This window comes from Onthophagus taurus, chromosome 6 (genome assembly GCF_036711975.1).
Source record: "Onthophagus taurus isolate NC chromosome 6, IU_Otau_3.0, whole genome shotgun sequence".
NCBI classification, from domain to species: Eukaryota; Metazoa; Arthropoda; class Insecta; order Coleoptera; family Scarabaeidae; genus Onthophagus; species Onthophagus taurus.
In genome coordinates, this window is record NC_091971.1 from 32,871,484 (window position 1) to 32,891,504 (window position 20,021).

Sequence of the window (20,021 nt, forward strand, 5' to 3'; positions counted from 1 at the left end):
ATATTTTCAAATAGTTGATTTACTTTGTCGAATATTTAGAAGATTTGTTGATAATATACTTGAAAGAACTAATGTTCTAGTGGTGACTGTTTCTAATTATGTATTCATTTGATCTACATCTTTAGATAGATTGACTAAAATAGAATGAATGATTTATCTTAAATGTAGTAAAGCCAAAAGAAATGGATTAGCTATTATCACAATTCCTTTAGATGAATTATCTAATAATTTATTGTTGATATGTCTAAATAAGTAGTAATTCCAACTACATTTATATATATGTTTCTGCTAGGTTTTTTAGTTATGTTACCTAAATTATATAAATAAATCTTTACATAATATTAGATAATATTACTAGAATTAGTAGATATATTTTTTACTATACATTAGGTATAAGTACTACTGTTGCTGTCATTTTAGGTATAAATAAAAGAAATGAAAACTGTATTTAAATGATTTATTTAATAAAATAAATACAGGAAATATAAATAAATAAATAAAATTGTTACATTTACATGCATTAAAATGTTACATATTGTTCTTTCCACTGAAACAAACATTTTCTAAATTTTATTCGTTGTCCAAATTTATCAGCAGGTATTAGATTGTCAATATCGGATATGGTCAATTCTTTAAAAACCTCAATATCAATCTTTTTAGCTATAAAATAAATCACAAATTTAAACATTTCTAATCTGTTGTTAACCAGTTTACAGGTTGTCTTATAAAAATACCAAGCGGTATCGTTTCTTTGTTAATTTCATTCAAATACACATACCTATCTGATATTCGTTATGGAAAATTCGTATACAATTATCAAACTACCGACTTTATTGGATAACTCAACCAATCTTGTGAACTAATTTTACTAATGGGTAAATAGATAATCGAACTAATTTTTAGATAAATGATCTATTTGAAATAAACTCAAGTCCGTAAATGATATTTTTATGTAGGTTTAACAAGTTAAATAATATTCATAATCAGATAGTAATTATAATAAGAAAAAAAATGCTTGGATTGGTTTTTATAAACAACCTGCATAAGGGTATGAACACGTAGAACGCTGATTCGTGCTTTTTGTAAGCGCTTGTGTGCCAGCACAAGTAATCCAGATAAATCCTTATGGCCTGCGTATGTCTGGAGATAAAGCTATATTATACTGGCTTAATGCATTTTATCAACAACCGCTTGCAACCAGCGCGAACCAGCGTTCTACGTGTTCGTACCATACTACATATTATATTATAATGGAATTCGTTTAAACAGAAATATTACTCTGATGATCTACCGACTTTAACTAATAATTAATTTTACTTACCTAAAAAATCATCAATTAGGTCACCTAATCCCCATTCCACAAGCAATGAACTAACAACGTCTTCTTGCACGACCGCTTCATTAACTATTTGATCTGCCATTATAAATATGTATAAAATGTGGACGCACACTACCTCGTATTTCGCAGTTTCAATTGTAACTGAGCCAATCCGAACACTTCGTTGTGTACACTTGTTGAACACGTCAGAACACGACTAGAACACTGTAGCCGTAAAGGAAAACATCGGGCAAGCATTCTTAAAATCTAACTAGTTTAGGCACATGATACAAAGATTAGTTATCTTTTCAATTCATTACTAGATATTTAATACGAAAATACAACTACTACATTAGACAACATTAGGTAATTTTACCATGTCAATAACGAATGGTCTATATTTCTATTTATACGTAAATTTAACTACTTTCTTTGTTTATTTATGCCAGACTACTTTAGTAATCAAACTTCTGTAATCAGTTTTTAGCCTCCTATAAGCAATATTTAATCTCCTCCAGGCAGTATCTAGTCTCATACAAGCAGTATTAGTTTCTACAACCAATAGGTTGTTTTCTGCAAACAGTATTTCATATTTTGTAAGCACTTTTTAGTTTCCTGCAAACAGCATCTAGTCTTCTGCAAGCATTATTAACTTCTGCGAGCAATATATCGTCTCCTGCAAGCAGTATCTGGTCCCATACAAGCAGTATTAACTTCTGCAACCAGTAGGTAGTCTTCTGCAAACAGTATTTAATCTTCTGTAACCAGTATTTAACTTGCTACAAGCCACTTTTAGTCTTTTAGGAAGGAAATTGTAAAATTGGTCAATTTAAGTGACACGGTTTTAATTAAAACTCTATTTTTAACTGAAAAAAATTTGCTTTTCTGCTAAAAAAATATTTTAAATCAAATCGTTTTGCGAAATAGGTAAAGTTTGTCTTCTACAAACTTGTATAATCAGTTTTTAGTCTTCTGCAAGCAATATTTAATCAAATCGTTTTGCTTTAGTTGTTTCTATAAACAACGAAATCTTTAGTTAATACCTCTAGAATAATTGTAAAACTAGCTAATTTGATTTCATCTAATTTGAAGTTGCAATAACATCTTATATATTTAGGTAAATTTCATAGGATTTTAGATAAAATAACGAATTTTTCGGCAACTAATCATAGTTAGTTAAACTTCCCATTTCATTTTTCTCTGTGTACGTCTCGTATTATCGAGTATTTTCGATCGTCTTGTTGTATAATACATGATAATTGCACTTCCACCTCGAGTCGCATTACTAGGGTGAATTGTGTGATAAATATTGTAAGGTAAAACATGATAAAATGTATGAAATGTCACATTTGTGTGCATGTTATATGTGCAGGAAGTTATTCCGAAGACTAAAATTTATATAATATGTTGTTCTTATTTGACCTTTTTGAGTATGATCGATATCTAAATTGTTTTAAATTAATTTTTCAGCATTAAAATTTTTATTATACGTTTAATAAATTATGTTAATTTGAAAGTATATCGAAAAATGTCAATGTGGCCCAAATTAGATAACCTTCCCCTAATATTACTTCCTCTGTGAATGGGTTCAAAATGTTTGTTAAAATGTAATTTATTCTAAATTGTTGTGAGAATTCAGGTACCACATTAAACTTGTATAAATGTCTAAAGAATTTAAACAACAATATTTGAATCGATAACACCTCACCTCACATTTTAAGTAACAGTATTGTTTCAATCACAAAAAAGTCTGGGAGAAAACGTTGTCCCCTAAAGGAGAGACGACTATATAAACGAAGAATAAGCTGATGTTTTCTTCAATCCAGTTGTGCAGTTTTGCATTAATAGGCGTTTACTACTAAAACAAGACAACGAGACGATGAAAAAATTGGTAAGATTATGTAATAGTTATTACGTAATAGAAAAGGTTAAGATTAAAATAAAATTTAATTTCAAACCGAAACTTGTAGAAAGATGTCTTTAATTATTGTTTTTGAAAAATCTGATTTTTTTAAGTTACTCGATTACTTTACAACTAGTAAATACAATTCCTTTAATTAGTATATATACTGAGGGAAATGTTAAATAAAAACTATGTTTACAAAAGTTTGGATAACCTGAGGATGTAGTTCACGACTTGTGAAGATTACGTCACGAGTCACGAATTACACACTGACATTTACGAAAAGGTTGTTTCGTTAGAGATATTTAAGTGGGATGATGCGATATGATCCCCTCTTATTTTCACCTATAATTGTGTTTAAATTAACCTTCAGATGTTCAATATATTTCATATATTGTTATTTCATAATATGTCACGATCAATAACTAATTTTTTTGATTTTTTTTCGTATAGATGTGTAATAGTATATTAAAAAACAAGTTTCGTAAGACACGCTTGAAATGCACGAATTCAAGTTGAAAAACGAGTGGCGAAGCCACGAGTTTTTTAATGAATGAGTGCTTTAAGCTTATGAAACGTGTTTTTTATGCTATTTTTTGTAATTCGCGTTTTTATACTTTTTTTTTTAACAAAAATAAAGTAAATTTTGGCAATGTAGGGAAATAGGTATGTAACAGTTGGTAACACCGAAACACTTGAAAATAGAAACTTTGAATTGACAATTAGAAACTGTCAAAACACAAAATATATTCACCTGAAAAAAATGTTTGATGTACACCTCCCAAAATAAGAGAAATTGCTCAGAGTCAATGTCCTCATCATTGTAGACTTTGTATTCGATGCTAAGAACATGTTTAAACATCCATAGACAAAAATTGTCACATTGACAACTAGAAAAATTAATGACCCAATGTCACCAACTTGAACTGGTTCCATAAAATGTTACTAAAATCTCATTACAGTATCGGATGCTGTAAGGAGTCTCATTACAGTACCCGTTTGAGTACTGTTATAGCTTCCATTACCGTAGCGAATTACAAAAATTTATTTAGACTTATAATTCTTATTTTGTTCGATTGTTAAAGATTTTTTTATTACTCGGATTATTAACCTTTACCACGGCTAAACCTCAAAACCAACGGCTCATTCAAAATATTGGAGCAAGGACGATCAAATATTTAAATGAACGAACTGAAAACGGATATAAATTTTCGTAAGAAAATTATACGTTTTGTTTGTTTAAACCATAATAATTTTGTAACATTTTCTTTTGTTGTTAGTGTTGAACAGGATGATAAGCAGTTAAAAGAAGAAGTAGGCGAATTTATTAATCAGGGCAAGGAAAACGAATCGTTATCGGTTAAAGGATACTATTCGTATATAGGAGATGATGGCCAAACTTACGCAGTTTCATACACGGCGGATGAGAATGGATTTCGACCGGAAGGTAAACACCTGCCCCCTGCTGCGAGTAGTCGCAAAGCGCCCGAAATACTTTCTGCACCCATTCCGTCGGGTGCTTTAGCTTCATTGTCTGGAGGATAACTTTCAAATAAGCACAATCAAAGAATGTAAAATTATAAAAAAAGATTTTGATTCTATTTCAGTTTATATTTTTTATTATATAGGAAATTATTAAACAAATAAATCTCAATAAAAAATAGAAATTGATTTTTTTTGAAAGACCTTGTTAACCCTTAACTGCCGAGTTACTCTTAGCAGCTAAGGATACCGCGTAGATATATATTTATTTTGAAGAGGTCAAGTACATTTTACAAATAAATGCAAAAAAATATGAATTTAAAGTTTTTCCAAGACAAAATTCATAATTTTAAATATAATATATATTGCTCTCATTGGCTAAATTTATCTATCGGATAAAACTATGAAGAGGTGGTAAAAGTAGCCCTAGTTTATTTAACAGTTAACTAAAGGATATAAAACACTTAGCCAAAGGAAAGTAAGGAAGAATATTTGCTTATATAACGGGGTTATCACCAGTTATCACACCAAACGACAAAACAAAAATGTGACGTTTGCTTTCACCTTTGAGTTTGACGTTACATAATATATGTATAAATTTTTCTATGGCTACAAGCGCTTTGTTTGTGTAGATAATGCAGATTGCTACAAATTCAGTCTACAACGTCATCCAGTGGATTGTGAGGGTACTAAAACCTGGGTCTACATTTTTATAGTAGTAAGATTGCACACCATGGACTTCGCAAGCTTCTCTTTAGCACAATGATTGTACGATACGTATTGTTAAATAAATCAGATATTGTGCGTGTCGTAATTCTTTTTAGCAAAGTTGGGCATATGATATACACACGGCAGTGCAATATATCTTAGCTGCTTTATATTACTAAATTAATTATACCTTACCGTTTCATCTTCCACTATTATATTTATATTAATATATGTATTAGTTTACAAGAAACATTGCGATAGATAGGAACTAAAATGGACCAATCAGATATGTAAATTTTGTATTTTATTTTACTTCCGAAATTACAGGGTTGCCCCTAATTACAAATTTCAGAACTTAAGGGGCTTCGAACACGGTCTTAAAGTTTCTGAGGGGCATCGCCGTGTGAGGGGAGGAAGCTCGAAGGACGGTCGAGTGGGCTGTATCTAAAACTACGTGTCGATTGCATTCTATATTTCTATTGGGTAACGCGATATGGAGATATAACGTCATTAGTGTTTGGAAGGGATCTTAAAAAATTATTAATAGTTATTTTTGATACAAGATAGCGAAATGACACTTTCGTTCGAGAATGCAAAAGAATTTCGCTGTCGTGTATCAAACAACATTTTTTCGAAAACTGCGTATTCTAAAGTTATAAATTAATAAAAAGACGCGAATTACAAAAAAGTTATTAAAAAGTATTTTTATTCCCGCAAATAAAATTTACTTAAAAGCATTCTATTTGTTTCTATATCAATTAGAGTTTTAAATATAAATAAACGAAACAAATTAAAAGCTAATACATATTAAATTTCAGCAGAGTTTCGCTTTACCATTTCTTTAAAATAACAAAATGATAATAATCGGGAGATATAGATAGTATAATAGACAGTAATAATGTATTAATAACATTATATTAATAATTTTATTTGAACTTAATATAATTTATCTATATAAACGTCACTTGATTTAAAAAAAAAATTTCGTATTGTAACTGTTTGATAGAGAGTTGGTTTGGTGAATAAGTGTGAACCAGAAAACCGATATGATATACAAACGATATGTTTTGTAAAGATATTTATTTGTCGAAGTAGAAAAGAAACAGTGTATTGTAATATAAGTATATACAGGCTGTATCTGAATGACTGCAACAAACTTCAAGGGGCGATTCTTTCGTGAATTTTAAGGGCACTTTGATATATGAACCATGGGCGACTTCGGCTCCCCTAAGGAGCTATACCCCTCCAAAAATAGCGGAAAATTTTGGTTTAATTTCTTTTTCTCAAAAACCATAAACGCTAGGAAAATGAAATTTGGGGAATATGTTTAACTCATAATAGGCCACGTTTTGACCCTATTTGTACTTTCAATCTACCTTTCTAAACTACTAAACGTAACCACCCCCGTTCAATTTATGCCTAGATTTTTTTTATGAAGATGATAAATACATTGGAAAAATTTCAGTTAGATAGATAAAACTATTCTAAAACTTTTTTGTCTCTCTGATATTCTTCTAAAAATTAATAATTTCTGAGAAAAAAAATAATTAAGCAAATTTTAACTGTTAAGCTGTAGGGTTGTTAATCGAAAGTTGGAATGAATTTTTAATGAAAAAATCTAAGTAGGCTTTGCAATCTTTGTCAGAAATATTTTTGACGTTTAAATATCAGTCGTTTTCTTACTTTATTATTGTTTTATTTAAAATTTTGAAACGTCGAGTGAACGAGCGTAAATGCGATAGAACTTTATTCAAAAATTAATTTGAAAAACAATAATAATAGTAAGAAAAACTGACATTTAAACGTTAAAAATATTTCTGACAAAGATTGCAAAGCCTACTAAGATGTTTTCATTCAAAATTCATTCCAACTTTTGATCGACAACCCCGTTGTTTAACGGACAGTGTTTGCTTTATTACTTTTTTTCTCAAAAATTAGTCGTTATTGGAAAAATTTCAGAGAGATAAAAAAGTTTTAGAATACTTTCATCTATCTATGTAAAATTTTTCTAACGTATTTATCATCTGCATAAAAAAAATTTTCGCAAAAATGCAAAGGGGGTGGTTACGTTTAGTAGTTTAGAAGGGTAGGTTGAAAGTACAAATAGGGTCAAAACATGCCCTACTATGAGTTAAACATACTCCCCAAATTTCATTTTCCTAGCGTTCATGGTTTTTGAAAAAAAAAAAATAAACCAAAATTTTCCGCCATTTTTGAAGGGGTGTAGCTCCTTAGGGGAGCCGAAGTCGCCCATGGTTCATATATCAAAGTACCTTTAAAATTCACTAAAGAATCACCCCTTGAAGTTTGTTGCAGTCATTCAGATACATCCTGTATAAACGTCATTTGATTTAAAAAAATTTTTCGTATTGGAACTGTTTGATAGAGAGTTGTATTGGTGAATAAGTGTGAACCAGAAAACCGATATGATATACAAACGATATGTTTTGTAAAGATATTTATTTGTTGAAGTAGAAAAGAAACAGTGTATTGTAATATAAGTATGTACAATTTTATTGTATTCACATTGGGTCTAGGAACAAAATGTTTGATAATTTTATTTGTCTACTTAATAAGTAGTCCACTTCTTGATCTAGAACTCAAAGATATCATGTCTTCAAGGAGTTTGCGCAGCAATAATTGCAGCTTTATCAATAAAAAGTCTGAAAAAGAGAACATAGGCTACAGAGTGGCTTTTAAATTTTGAAAAATATACATCATATATTTCTATAAATAATAGATATGATATTTCTTTCAATTATCTTATTTATACATGTTTGTGTCACTTCTTTGACTTTTCGACTGAAGATGAGGGTGTAACCTCGAACCTGGTCTCGATATATATTTAAATAAAAGCAAGTTAAAAAAGTTTTTTCTAGTATATCTTTTTAGTATATTTTTTAATATCGATACCTTACTTTGAAAACCTCGTAAGTGCAATTTTTTGTAAAATTGAACTTTATTGGTCATTAAAGGCGTCATATTTTATGTTATGTGACAACCTCGTGTAGTCATCATGAATAATACGCCACCTATTGGCGAATTTGAATACCTCGTAAGTTAACCGTTTGATATTTCTAACTGAAAACCTCGTAAGTTTTAATTTTGCAATAGCCGTTAACAGGTTGTATGTCGTGTCAGTGTTTGGGTGATTTTGGTTAGATAAATAAGAGTAGGTAAGTAGTTTTGTAATTTTTATGTGTAATCTAAGGATTGTTACATAATGTTCTACTAATAAAATTTAAGATTCGTTACATTGTAAAGGGTTAGTCATTCATCGTTTATTACAAAAAAGTTAAGAGGTTTTCACATACCGCTATTTAAGCCTATTTTAAAGTTACGAGTCTTTCTAACAGCAGATTAATTATTATTAAACTTATAAGTAGTACATATAAGTTATACCACTTGTCTGAGCTCAGCTGACATAAATTGCCAAGTTGTCGTTTTATTTGACCAAGTTATCAAAATTATCTCGCGAAGAAATTGTCAGTGTAATAACGCTATAACTGATATCGTTCCTTTTGTCACTTGCAAAATGGTCGTTTCATTTGCAAATAAGTTAGCATAATTCTTCAAGTTTGCTCAGCTCAGACGAGTGGTAGAATAATAAGCAACTAATATTTTCTTTTTAACTTCCGTCGTTTTGCTAACACTGTTTTATTTTTTGCAAAGACATGAATACTCATACGAAAAAAATATTCCAGTTGTTGCCTCAGAAACTAAAAAAACCTGAAACGGCTAATATAGATATTCAAAATGAATCTTGTACACAGCTGCCTACTCAGTACTATGTTAGTAATAAAGCTCCGGATTACAACAAATTTACCCACGAAATAGCAACTTCTGCTAGTGACGATGTATTAATTTTACCATTTGATGACGAATTATTACCGATATTACCTAGTAATGACTCAACACTGTTTGAACTCACGCAAAATGAAGGTCACTATGATAACCCAAGGGAATGCGTTAAAGAATCTGATTCGGTTCCAAATAATTTAAACAACATAGAATGCGACAAACAACACGTAACAAACTTAAATGAAGATACTCTACTGATTGAAGATACTGACCAAAACGAGGAAAATAAAGTTGAAAATATGAAAGACATTAATACGAATCGTAGCTATGAGGCGGATCCTGACTACAACCCAAATGAAGGTAGCATTGAAAACGAAAACAGTGAAGAAAATGAAACGCCCAACAAAAAAAGGCAACGTAAAAGAAAAAGTGACAGTATGATGTGGAATTATAACAAAAATAAATTCAAGAGAATGAAAGGAGTAGATTACAAAGGAAGGGGTAAATCTGAGAATGGTAAAGCGGTATTTAACAAAACCAGACCAGCTCGAAAAATGCTGGCACCGTGCAACTGCAAACACAGTATAAAAGGAAAAACTTTAAAGTGTAAGGAATTTTCAGAGGAAACACGACAGCAAATATATACAAACATTTGGGAAAAATTAAACTGGGAAGAAAGAAAACAGTACATAAAGGCATTGGTTGATGTTCTACCATCAGTTAGGAGAAAATCTGAAGATCTATCTCGACGAGGTTCAACGTTTGTTTTAAGACTAAAAAAACATGGAGTATCTTATAGGGTTTGTAAAAAAATGTTCCTCAACACGTTAGCCATTGGAGAATGGTCATTACATAATTGGGCAAAAGTAGTCATTACACAGACAACTATTAACGAAGAAAGTAACAAGAGAATAAGTCCTCAAATATTAGAGGCAAAGAAAATTTTGCGTAGTTTTTATGAGAGATTACCCAAAATGGAATCTCATTATTGCAGAGCCAGGAGTAGTAAATTATATCTTGAACCCATATGGCAATCAAAAGCAGACCTGTATTTAGAATATCAAAAGTATTCACAACAAGAAAATCCACAAGTGAAAACATTTTGTGCTATATTTGACGAAATGAACCTTAGCTTGTATCAATCTAAAAAAGATCAGTGCGACCTTTGTGCCAATTTTAAAGCAAATAATTTATCAGAAGAAGAATATTTACAGCACCAAAAAAGAAAAGAAGAGGCAAGAGAAGAAAAAGTAAAAGATAAAAAAGAAGCCAAACACGTTTTTTGTATGGATTTGCAGAAGGTTTTGCTGTCGCCACATTCAAACATTTCATCCCTCTACTATAAACGAAAACTTTGCGTCCACAATTTTACACTTTATGATATGAAAAACCATAATGGATCTTGTTACGTATGGCATGAAGGAGAAGGAGATATAACAGCCAATGAATTTTCCAGTATAATTTGTAGCCATGTGTCAGACCAAAAAGTAGAAGGAGGAGAAGAAATAATTATCTACAGTGATAACTGCGGTTATCAGAACAAAAACTCTATTTTGTCCAACGCCCTATTAAATTTGTCAATTGAGAAAAATATTGTTATAATACAAAAGTTTTTGGAAAAAGGCCATACGCAGATGGAAGTGGACAGCATGCATGCTTGTATTGAACGAAGATTGAAGAATCGCGATATTAATGTTCCTGCGGAGTATGCTGTCCACTGCCAAAAGCAAGGCAACTACCAAAATCTTACACTGTCCACTATCTCAAACACACATTCTTTCGAAATTATTTAAGTGTAAATTTTGTTAACTCTATTAGACCAGGTACTCGCTCGGGAGACCCAGTTGTCCATGATTTAAAAGCTATAAAGTATACACCCAATAAGGAAATATTCATAAACTTGAACCACACCGATGGATGGAGTGTGTTAAACAAACGTTTTAATAAAAATGTGAAACCAGTTGCTAATAATTCTTTACCAAAATTGTGGCCTAGGAAAATCACTAAAGAGAAATTTGATCATTTGCAGGAATTAAAGAGCTCCCTGTTATCTGATTTTCATAGTTTCTATGACCAGTTAAAATTTAAATAAACCAAATTTTAACATTCTTTTTTCTATATCATTAAAAGTATTAATTTTTAATTTTTTAGCACAATAAAATATGTGCAATAATTCTTATTTTTTGCTTAGCTATGACCAAATATTTTGTGTTTATTGTAACGCAGTTTAATTTCGTTTAACTTTCATAAGAATAAACTTTTTTTTAATAAAATATAGGTTTTTTTTGCCGCGCCGCACTGAATACCTCGTAACTTAAAATTTAGTTCCGACTTTAAAATGAAAAACTCGTATGTTTATTAAAAAAATATATTAGACCATTTTTAAAACTTTTTGTTAAATTAATTGTTTCTATATGCTTAAATAAATAACATACTAAAATTTTGTTTTCAAAACTTAGTTACAACTAACACAAAACAGTTTTTCTTTGCTTCTGCAAAACATAGGAAAATGCACTTACGAGGTTTTCAAAGTAAGGTATAGATACATATATTCCCAACTTGCAACATGGATAAAATTCTTAATTTATATTATAGAGTTTTTAATTAAATTTTGAATCTATTAAATATTCTCATAATGAGGCATATTTTAGTATTAAATCATAAATGTTTTTCAATTAAAAATAAAATTTAAATTTAAGATAATTCAGTAACAATTAATAGGTAGTTTCAATTTTATACATTGGTTCCACTGATATTTACATGTCAACTGTCAAAAATCTTATTTATACCGCGACAATCTCGTTTTCTTTGCAATTTTCAAACTTTTTTACAGGTTATAATAATGACAAGTATGTCAAATTTATTTGTTTTTAAAACCGCAAAACAATTTAGTACCTTTATTCAAGAAATAAACACTCTCAAAGAAGTGATACGATGTCCTATGTGGTAAGACAATATAAAATAAGGGGGATTAATTGGTACATAACCTACGTTATTTTTTTTTAGTGGAGAATTGGTTGAAGATCCTTTATGCGCTTCGTGTAATCACACTTTTTGTTCACAATGCGTTTCAATTTGCAATAATAATAAATGTCCGATTTGTAAAACTACAATCAAACAAGTTCCAATTAACAATTACATTAAAAATTTATTGGCATGGCTTCGGAAAGTAGACACTCAATTAAAAACAACTTTTAATTGCGATATTTTTAATTTAAATTACGATGAAATTACATTGATATTTAATAAGAATTTCTTAAAGGATTCAAAAGATGTTGTTGACTCAACGAGCAGTGTTTCTACTTTTGATAAACTTCTTAATTCAGTTTCGTTAAATCATCGTAAAAGTAAATCAGTTAAAAAGTATATTAAAAAAGGTAATAATAAACTAAATCTTGAGTCAGTTAAAGTCGATGGGTCTTTATCGAGGAAAGGCGAGTTTAAACAAGACGTTTTTAAGTGGTTAGAAAGTACAAAAAATAATTTTGATCGTTTATTAACACAAACTCAAGATGCTATTAATGAAGATTCAGAAGATTTTTTAAGTTTACCGTCTGTTTCACAAAAGATAACTCAAAAAAAATGCACAGGGCGTTCAAAATCATTTGAAATAAAGCCAAAAGGTCATGTTATGAAATTGAGAAGGCGTTCAAATCAAGAATTAAATCATTCAGATAAAGAAGAAGTTGTAAGATTATTGGAGGAAGAATGTCTTGATCGTATTGAAATGGATTTGAATCAAAAACCAGTGAATAAAACCAGTAATAGTAAAAGTGGTTGGAAAAGAATGAAAAAAATGAACAAAATTTCTAATAAAAATAAAGGTAAATTACCGGAATTAAATGTTACTTTAACATCACCCTCAGATAATAAAGAAAATATTAATAAAAAGCTTACACCTAATCAAGTAATTAGGGATGAGAAAATTTATAAAAATCGAATTTGTTTTGAAAGACCCAATATTAACAGAAAGAAACGCAAATTAAATGATTTAAATGATAGTTCTGTAATATCTTTAAATAAGCGCATATTAATTGATCAAAGCACACAAACTTTATTCTCCATCACCTCTACATCCATTCAAACCGAATCGATTCCAGAAATTAAGAAAAAAATGCGTGATGTTGATACTCAAACTGACCCAAACGATTTCAATAAAGAAAATAAATTAAAAAATATATCAATACAAACAATTACTTTTGATACAACTAAAAATGTCTGTACAATTGAAACCCAAACTGATATTGATGATGATATTTTTGAAATTAAAACTCAACCAATTATAATAAAAAAACCATCTCAGAAAATTAATAACGAAACCCCTCAAAATTCTGCTTTAATTGTTTCATTAACAAATCCAAAAATTCATTCGAAAGAAGAATGCGAAGAACGTATTGCTGAAATGTTAAAGAATTATAAACGAATTGTTCAAGTCGACTCAGATAGCGACACTGACGATCAAAATAAACCCACTAATAATAAGAGCAATAAAAGTAATAAACTAAAAAATAAATACATCATGGACGATTTATCAGTTGAAATAATGTCTGAGAATATCGATAGTACGAAATCAAGCGAGAATTTAACATTAAAAAATTCAAACAAAGTCGATTACGATCGATATTATCAAAACGTTATGAAAAAATACGAAAATAATGATGCTAATAACGAACCTTCGACGTCTAAGAAAAAAACTGAATCACAAAATGTATACGAAAGATGCGACGCTATGATTAAAAATATCGTTAATAAATCACAAGCCGATAATGAACGTAAACCTAGCGTTAAAAGTAGTAATAAAGAAAATATTGAGACAACTGATTTAGAAATTATTGAAGAATTTAGTAAAGCATTTACAACACCACAAACTATAACAAATAAATCGCAAAGTGATCACGATGTTTTGCCTTGTACAGAAGCTATGATGGAGAATATTGATGTGGAAGAATTGGAAAGGTGTTTTGATTTAAAAGAAAATAATCGTTCCAATGTTTCTTTGGAGAAAGAGATAGGGAAGAGTGAAAATAAAGGCATTGACGAGGAAAAACAAAGTTCTAATGTTGTTATTTTACAAAATGTTTTGATGAAAAAGGGAAGAGGGAATGAAACGGTTGTTGAAGAGGAAGATCATGCGAGTGCTCATAGTGACGATTTATTTAATAATACAGATGATGAAGTTCAAGTTGTTCAATATGATGAGGATGTTGTTCAAGATTCACCAAAGAAGGTGACAAATGGAGGTTTAGAAAAGTAAGTTTATTTATTTTGAAAAGTATGGGGTAATACGCGTGAGAAGTTGGCCATAGATTTTAAACTGAAAAAAATGCGTGATCGGGGTATTCAACCGATCTAATTTCAACGGCATCGTATTCATGGTCGCCTCTTGTTTCAGATTCGAAAAGAAAATTTTCCTAACCATTTCTTATTTTCCGGGAAAATCTATTTTCTTCAAACAATCGCTAAATTCGGCTCGTTCAGGGTTCTTAATCGATTTAATTTCAACGGCATCGTATTCCTGGTGGCCTCTTGCTTCAGATTCGAAAAGAAAATTTTCCTAACCATTTCTTATTTTCCGGGAAAACCGATATTCTTCAAATATTCGCAAATTTTGGCTTGTTCGGGGTTTCTAATTGATCTAATTTCAACGGCATTATATTCCTGATCGCTTCTTGCATCAGAATGAAAAAGAAAATTTTCCTAACAATTTCTTATATTCCGGGAAAATCTTTTTTCTTCAAACAATCGCACATTTCGGCCTGTTCGGGGTGTCTAATCGATCTAATTTCAACGGCATCGTATTCTTGGTGCCCTTTTACTTCAGATTCAAAAAGAAAATTTTCCTAACCATTTCTTATATTCCTGGAAAATCGTTTTTCTTCAAACAATTGCAAATTTTGGCCTGTTCGGGGTTGCTAATCGATCTAATTTCAACGGTATCGTATTCCTGGTGCCCTTTTACTTCAGATTCAAAAAGAAAATTTTCCTAACCATTTCTTATATTCCGGGAAAATCGTTTTTCTTCAAACAATCGCAAATTTTGGCCTGTTCGGGGTTTCTAATCGATCTAATTTCAACGACATCGTATTCCTGATCGCCTCTTGCTCTAAATTGGAATAGAAATGTTCCTAATCATTTCCTATTTTCCGGAAAAAGCGATTTTCTTCAAACATTCGCAAATTTCGGCCTGTTCGGGGTGTCTAATCGATCTAATTTCAACGGCATCATATTCCTGGTACCCTTTTACTTCAGATTCAAAAGGAAAATTTTCCTAACCATTTCTTATATTCCTGGAAAATCGTTTTTCTTCAAACAATTGCAAATTTTGGCCTGTTCGGGGTTTCTAATCGATCTAATTTCAACGGCATCGTATTCCTGGTACCCTTTTACTTCAGATTCGAAAAGAAATTTTTCCTAACCATTTCTTATTTTCCGGGAAAATCGGTTTTCTTCAAACTTTTGCAAATTTCGGCCTGTTCGGGGTGTCTAATCGATCTAATTTCAACGGCATCGTATTCCTGGTACCCTTTTACTTCAGATTCAAAAAGAAAATTTTCCTAACCATTTCTTATATTCCTGGAAAATCGTTTTTCTTCAAACAATTGCAAATTTTGGCCTGTTCGGGGTTTCTAATCGATCTAATTTCAACGGTATCGTATTCCTGATGGCCTTTTGCTTCAGATGCAAAAAGAAAATGTTCCTAACCATTTCCTATTTTCCGGAAAACCGATTTTCTTCAAACATTCGCAAATTTCGGCCTGTTCGGGGTTTCTAATCGATTTCATTTCAACGGCATCGTATTTCTGGTCGTCTCTTGCTTCAGATTCGAAAATAAAATTTTTCTAACCATTTCTTATCCAATTGTTTGAAGAAAAACGATTTTCCAGGAATATAAGAAATGGTTAGGAAATTTTTTTTCATTCTGATGTAAGAAGCGACCAGGAATATAATGCCGTTGAAATGGGATCGATTAGAAACCCCGAACACCCGACATTTGCTTATGTTTGAAGAAAATCAATTTTTCCGGAAAATAAGAAATGATTTGGAACATTTTCTGTTCCAATTTAAAGCAAGAGGCCACTAGGAATACGATGCTGTTGAAATTAGATCGATTAAAAACCCCGAACGAGCCGAATTTTGCGAAAGTTTGAAGAAAATCGATTTTCCCGGATAATAAGAAATGGTTAGGAAAATTTTCTTTTCGAATCTGAAGCAAGAGACCACCAGGAATACGATGCCGTTGAAATTAGATCGATTAAAAACCCCGAACGAGCTGAATTTTGCGAAAGTTTGAAGAAAATCGATTTTCCCGGATAATAAGAAATAGTTAGGAAAATTTTCTTTTCGAATCTGAAGCAAGAGACCACCAGGAATACGATGCCGTTGAAATTAGATCGATTAAAAACCCCGAACGAGCCGAATTTTGCGAAAGTTTGAAGAAAATCGATTTTCCCGGATAATAAGAAATGGTTAGGAAAATTTTCTTTTCGAATCTAAAGCAAGAGGCCACCAGGAATACGATGCCGTTGAAATGAGATCGATTGAATAATCCGATCACGCATTTTTTTCAGTTTAAAATCTATGGCTGAAATCTATGGCCAACTTCACACGCGTTGGGGTAATAATAACTTATTCATAACTTATGTGGCATGACTAGGGATTATTTCTCTCTCTCTCTCCAACAACCCAAATTGAGCCTTGGCCTCTTTTATATTAATAGTAATAGACTTTATTGCCAAACCACACATCAATTACAAAAATAAAAACAACAAATTAATCGAAAGAAAAAAAGATACAAAATAAAACTATCTAAACAAAAGAAAGCTATTATAGCATAGTGTGGCAAGCAATTCACGAGACGCAGATTCAGGAAAATAAAATTCTGTTCTTCCATCTGAACCTCGATAACAAAAAGAGTTATTAAACATTAATAATTGAAGACGTAAAAAACACAAAACAAAATAAAAAAAATTATTAAATTAGATGTAAATAATAAGCTAATTAACTAAACTTGATTCCGTGACATGCGCAACGCAACTCGATATCGGGACCCCTTGCAACAGAGAAGCACACTGACTTCTGAATAATCTTTCAAATAACCGAGACCTGAACGTCGATACACTTAACTTCCTATCAGCCATCGAAATAAGATTATAGGATTTGTAAATATGGTACGAGAAAGATCTCTCAAGCAAACCCGTGCGATGGAATCGATCATGAACGTTACTTCTAAAATTAATCTTCCTATATAAATAACTTGGAGTCTTGCTCAACATTAGTTTATGATAAACCACCAATGTCTGTTCCCCATCGACAAGCATCCAGCGCACATACATAGATTTTATAGATTTAAGCGGCCAAAAATCAATTTTTAAAAAACAGTATTTCATTAAATTAACAATTACTTGAGGTAGTACACACTTCTAGGAATAATATGACACCCCTCCCACCCCTCATCGATGCGCGATAGTTAATTGTCAGGTAGTTGGAATTCGATAGTTACTTAACGTGTACTTATCTGTTCTCGGCGTTTGCAAACTTGCAACTTTTCTAAAGATTCTATTCAGATTGTTTTTAAGTGACAATGATGGATTGCGATACTTCAGGTAAGGAACAATATTTTTCGATACTTATTTACGTAATTTTAATATTCCTTTATAAATTTTTTAACTGTCAAAAATGACACTGTTAAATATTATTTTTTTGTATTAATTAATTTTCAAAAGGTCTTTTAAAGTACTTCAGTGTTCGTCCTTGTACTAATTTATTTCGTACTCCACATTTAACATATTAAGCTATATATTGACAAAAAATTTAGCCGCGGAAAGCCGCGCTTTTTCAATTTAAGAGCAGTTTAAACTATTGAGTCGAAAGAAAGCAAAATGTCATATTTGTGCTTTTTGATATTAAATCAACTTTATTTTTGTATTAGGTCACTTTAGTGCCTCGGGTACTAAAATGGTGACTCGAAAATATTTGTTTGATCAAATACAAGCGCAAAATTTACCAACTTTAAGTGAAAAACTCGATTTTTATGAAAATCATCTTATACTTCGTTATGGAGAAACTGAAGACGGTAAAAAGTGTTTGAAGCCAAGATTTTCTTATGTAAAATCACAAATCAAACAAAGATGGTTGAAAGCCAACAAACACGAACGTGTTTTTCTTAAAAACAACCAATCTTGGTTAGAGGGAACGTTCGAAATCCCAGTAAAATCGCCTTCCCCACAAGGTCGACCTCCCAAACCTTTTGGAGAGTTAAGTGAGCGAAGCAAGCGAAGGAAAACTGAAAAAGTTCGCGCCTCTTTAGACAACGAAATCATTGTGCACGCTGCGCAATCGGTTTTGCAAACTAGTGGACACAGAGATGCCTCGAAAGTTCTAAAAGATATCACAAACTCTCCAACACGAGCTAGTAAATATAGAAGAGCCTACTCTAAAGTGAATGACGAGATACTTCCGCTAACATCTCTGCAAGCACTTCGGATGTTCGTGGAAGCCGACCTTACTAGACGGCAATACGAAATAATAAGGGCAACAAACCCAAAACATTACCCTTGCTATGACCTTTTGTTAAAGGCGAAAGAAGAATGTTATCCGCCAAAAGAATCCCTAAGGATTACGGCTACCTGTGCAGAAAGCAACTTACAATGCCTAATGGACCTTACTGTGAAACGCTTATCAATTTTTCTAGAAGAGGTGCTAATTGCACTTAGCAAAAAAGAAAGGAAATTGCTAATGATTATTTAAATGGGGTTGTGATGGCTCTCAACAATCCAGGTTTAAACAAAATTTTAACAATGAGACCGCATGTGATGGAAATATGTTTATGAGTTCTCTTGTACCTTTGCGCATTGTTTGTGGAAAAGAAGGCAGTAAAATAATTTGGCAAAATCCAACGCCATCCTCTCCGCGATTTTGCCGTCCTATCCGATTCCGGTATTTGAAAGAGTCTATAGACGTAACGAAAGACGAGATAAATTACGTGAAGGATTCTGCAAAGTTGCTGAATAACACCAATGTCACGTTACAAGACAAGGAATTTATATTCCGGCACACACTAAAAATGACAATGGTCGACTGAAAGGTGTGTAACGCTGCCACAAATACTAAATCAACCTCTCAGTGCTACATCTGTGGAGCTACCTCGAAGAGCTTCAATGATTTGAACAAAAGGAGCATTGTAAACCCTTCTGTTTTAAAATTCGGCTTGTCTGTATTACACGCTAGAATTCGGCTTTTTGAAAGCATAATCCATCTAGCGTACAAATTACCGGTTAAGAAATATAGAGAAAGGAAAACTGAAGAAGAAAAGGCATTGGAAGCACAACGAAAGTCCGAAATCCAAGAGGAGTTTCGTAATGAAACCGGACTACTCATTGATATGCCAAAGGCTAACTTTGGCAATACCAATGATGGCAACACTAGCAGGAGATTCTTTGCAAACCCAGAATTAGCTGCTGAGATCACAGGGATTAGCTTTGAACTGATCTATAGATTGAAGGTTCTATTAGAAACAATATCAAGTGGTCACAAAATTGACAAAGTAAAATATGATGAATATGCATATGATACCGCAAAATTGTATATAGAACTGTATGGGTGGCACCCAATGACTCCGACCATGCATAAAATATTGATGCATGGTGGACAAATAATTCAAAATTCCCTACTTCCTATTGGCCAGCTATCGGAAGAGGCAGCAGAAGCCCGAAACAAACACTTCCGATCGTATCGGCTTAACTTCGCTAGAAAGTTTTCGAGGGAGGAATGTAATTTAGATGTATTTAATAGACTTTTATTAAGTTCAGA

The 20,021-nt window shown here is 31.6% G+C and overlaps 2 protein-coding genes across 2 annotated transcripts in view; both read left to right on the plus strand.

Moving 5' to 3' along the window:
* The first annotated feature begins 3,119 nt into the window (after positions 1-3,119).
* On the plus strand, positions 3,120-4,859 carry LOC111418796 (cuticle protein CP14.6-like). Its single transcript, XM_023051466.2, has 3 exons — positions 3,120-3,209; positions 4,307-4,434; positions 4,502-4,859. Exons 1-3 carry the CDS (start codon positions 3,198-3,200, stop codon positions 4,764-4,766), a joined length of 405 nt encoding a protein of 134 aa, XP_022907234.2. The 5' UTR covers positions 3,120-3,197; the 3' UTR covers positions 4,767-4,859.
* Positions 4,860-11,989: 7,130 nt separating this feature from the next.
* The window catches only part of LOC111418795 (putative leucine-rich repeat-containing protein DDB_G0290503), a 32,192-nt gene continuing 24,160 nt past the window's right edge, over positions 11,990-20,021 (plus strand). The window contains exons 1-2 of the mRNA XM_071196932.1: positions 11,990-12,158; positions 12,219-14,462. Of these exons, the coding sequence (XP_071053033.1) occupies positions 12,055-12,158; positions 12,219-14,462 (2,348 nt within the window). The 5' untranslated portion in view covers positions 11,990-12,054. The remainder of the gene's footprint in view (positions 12,159-12,218; positions 14,463-20,021) is intronic.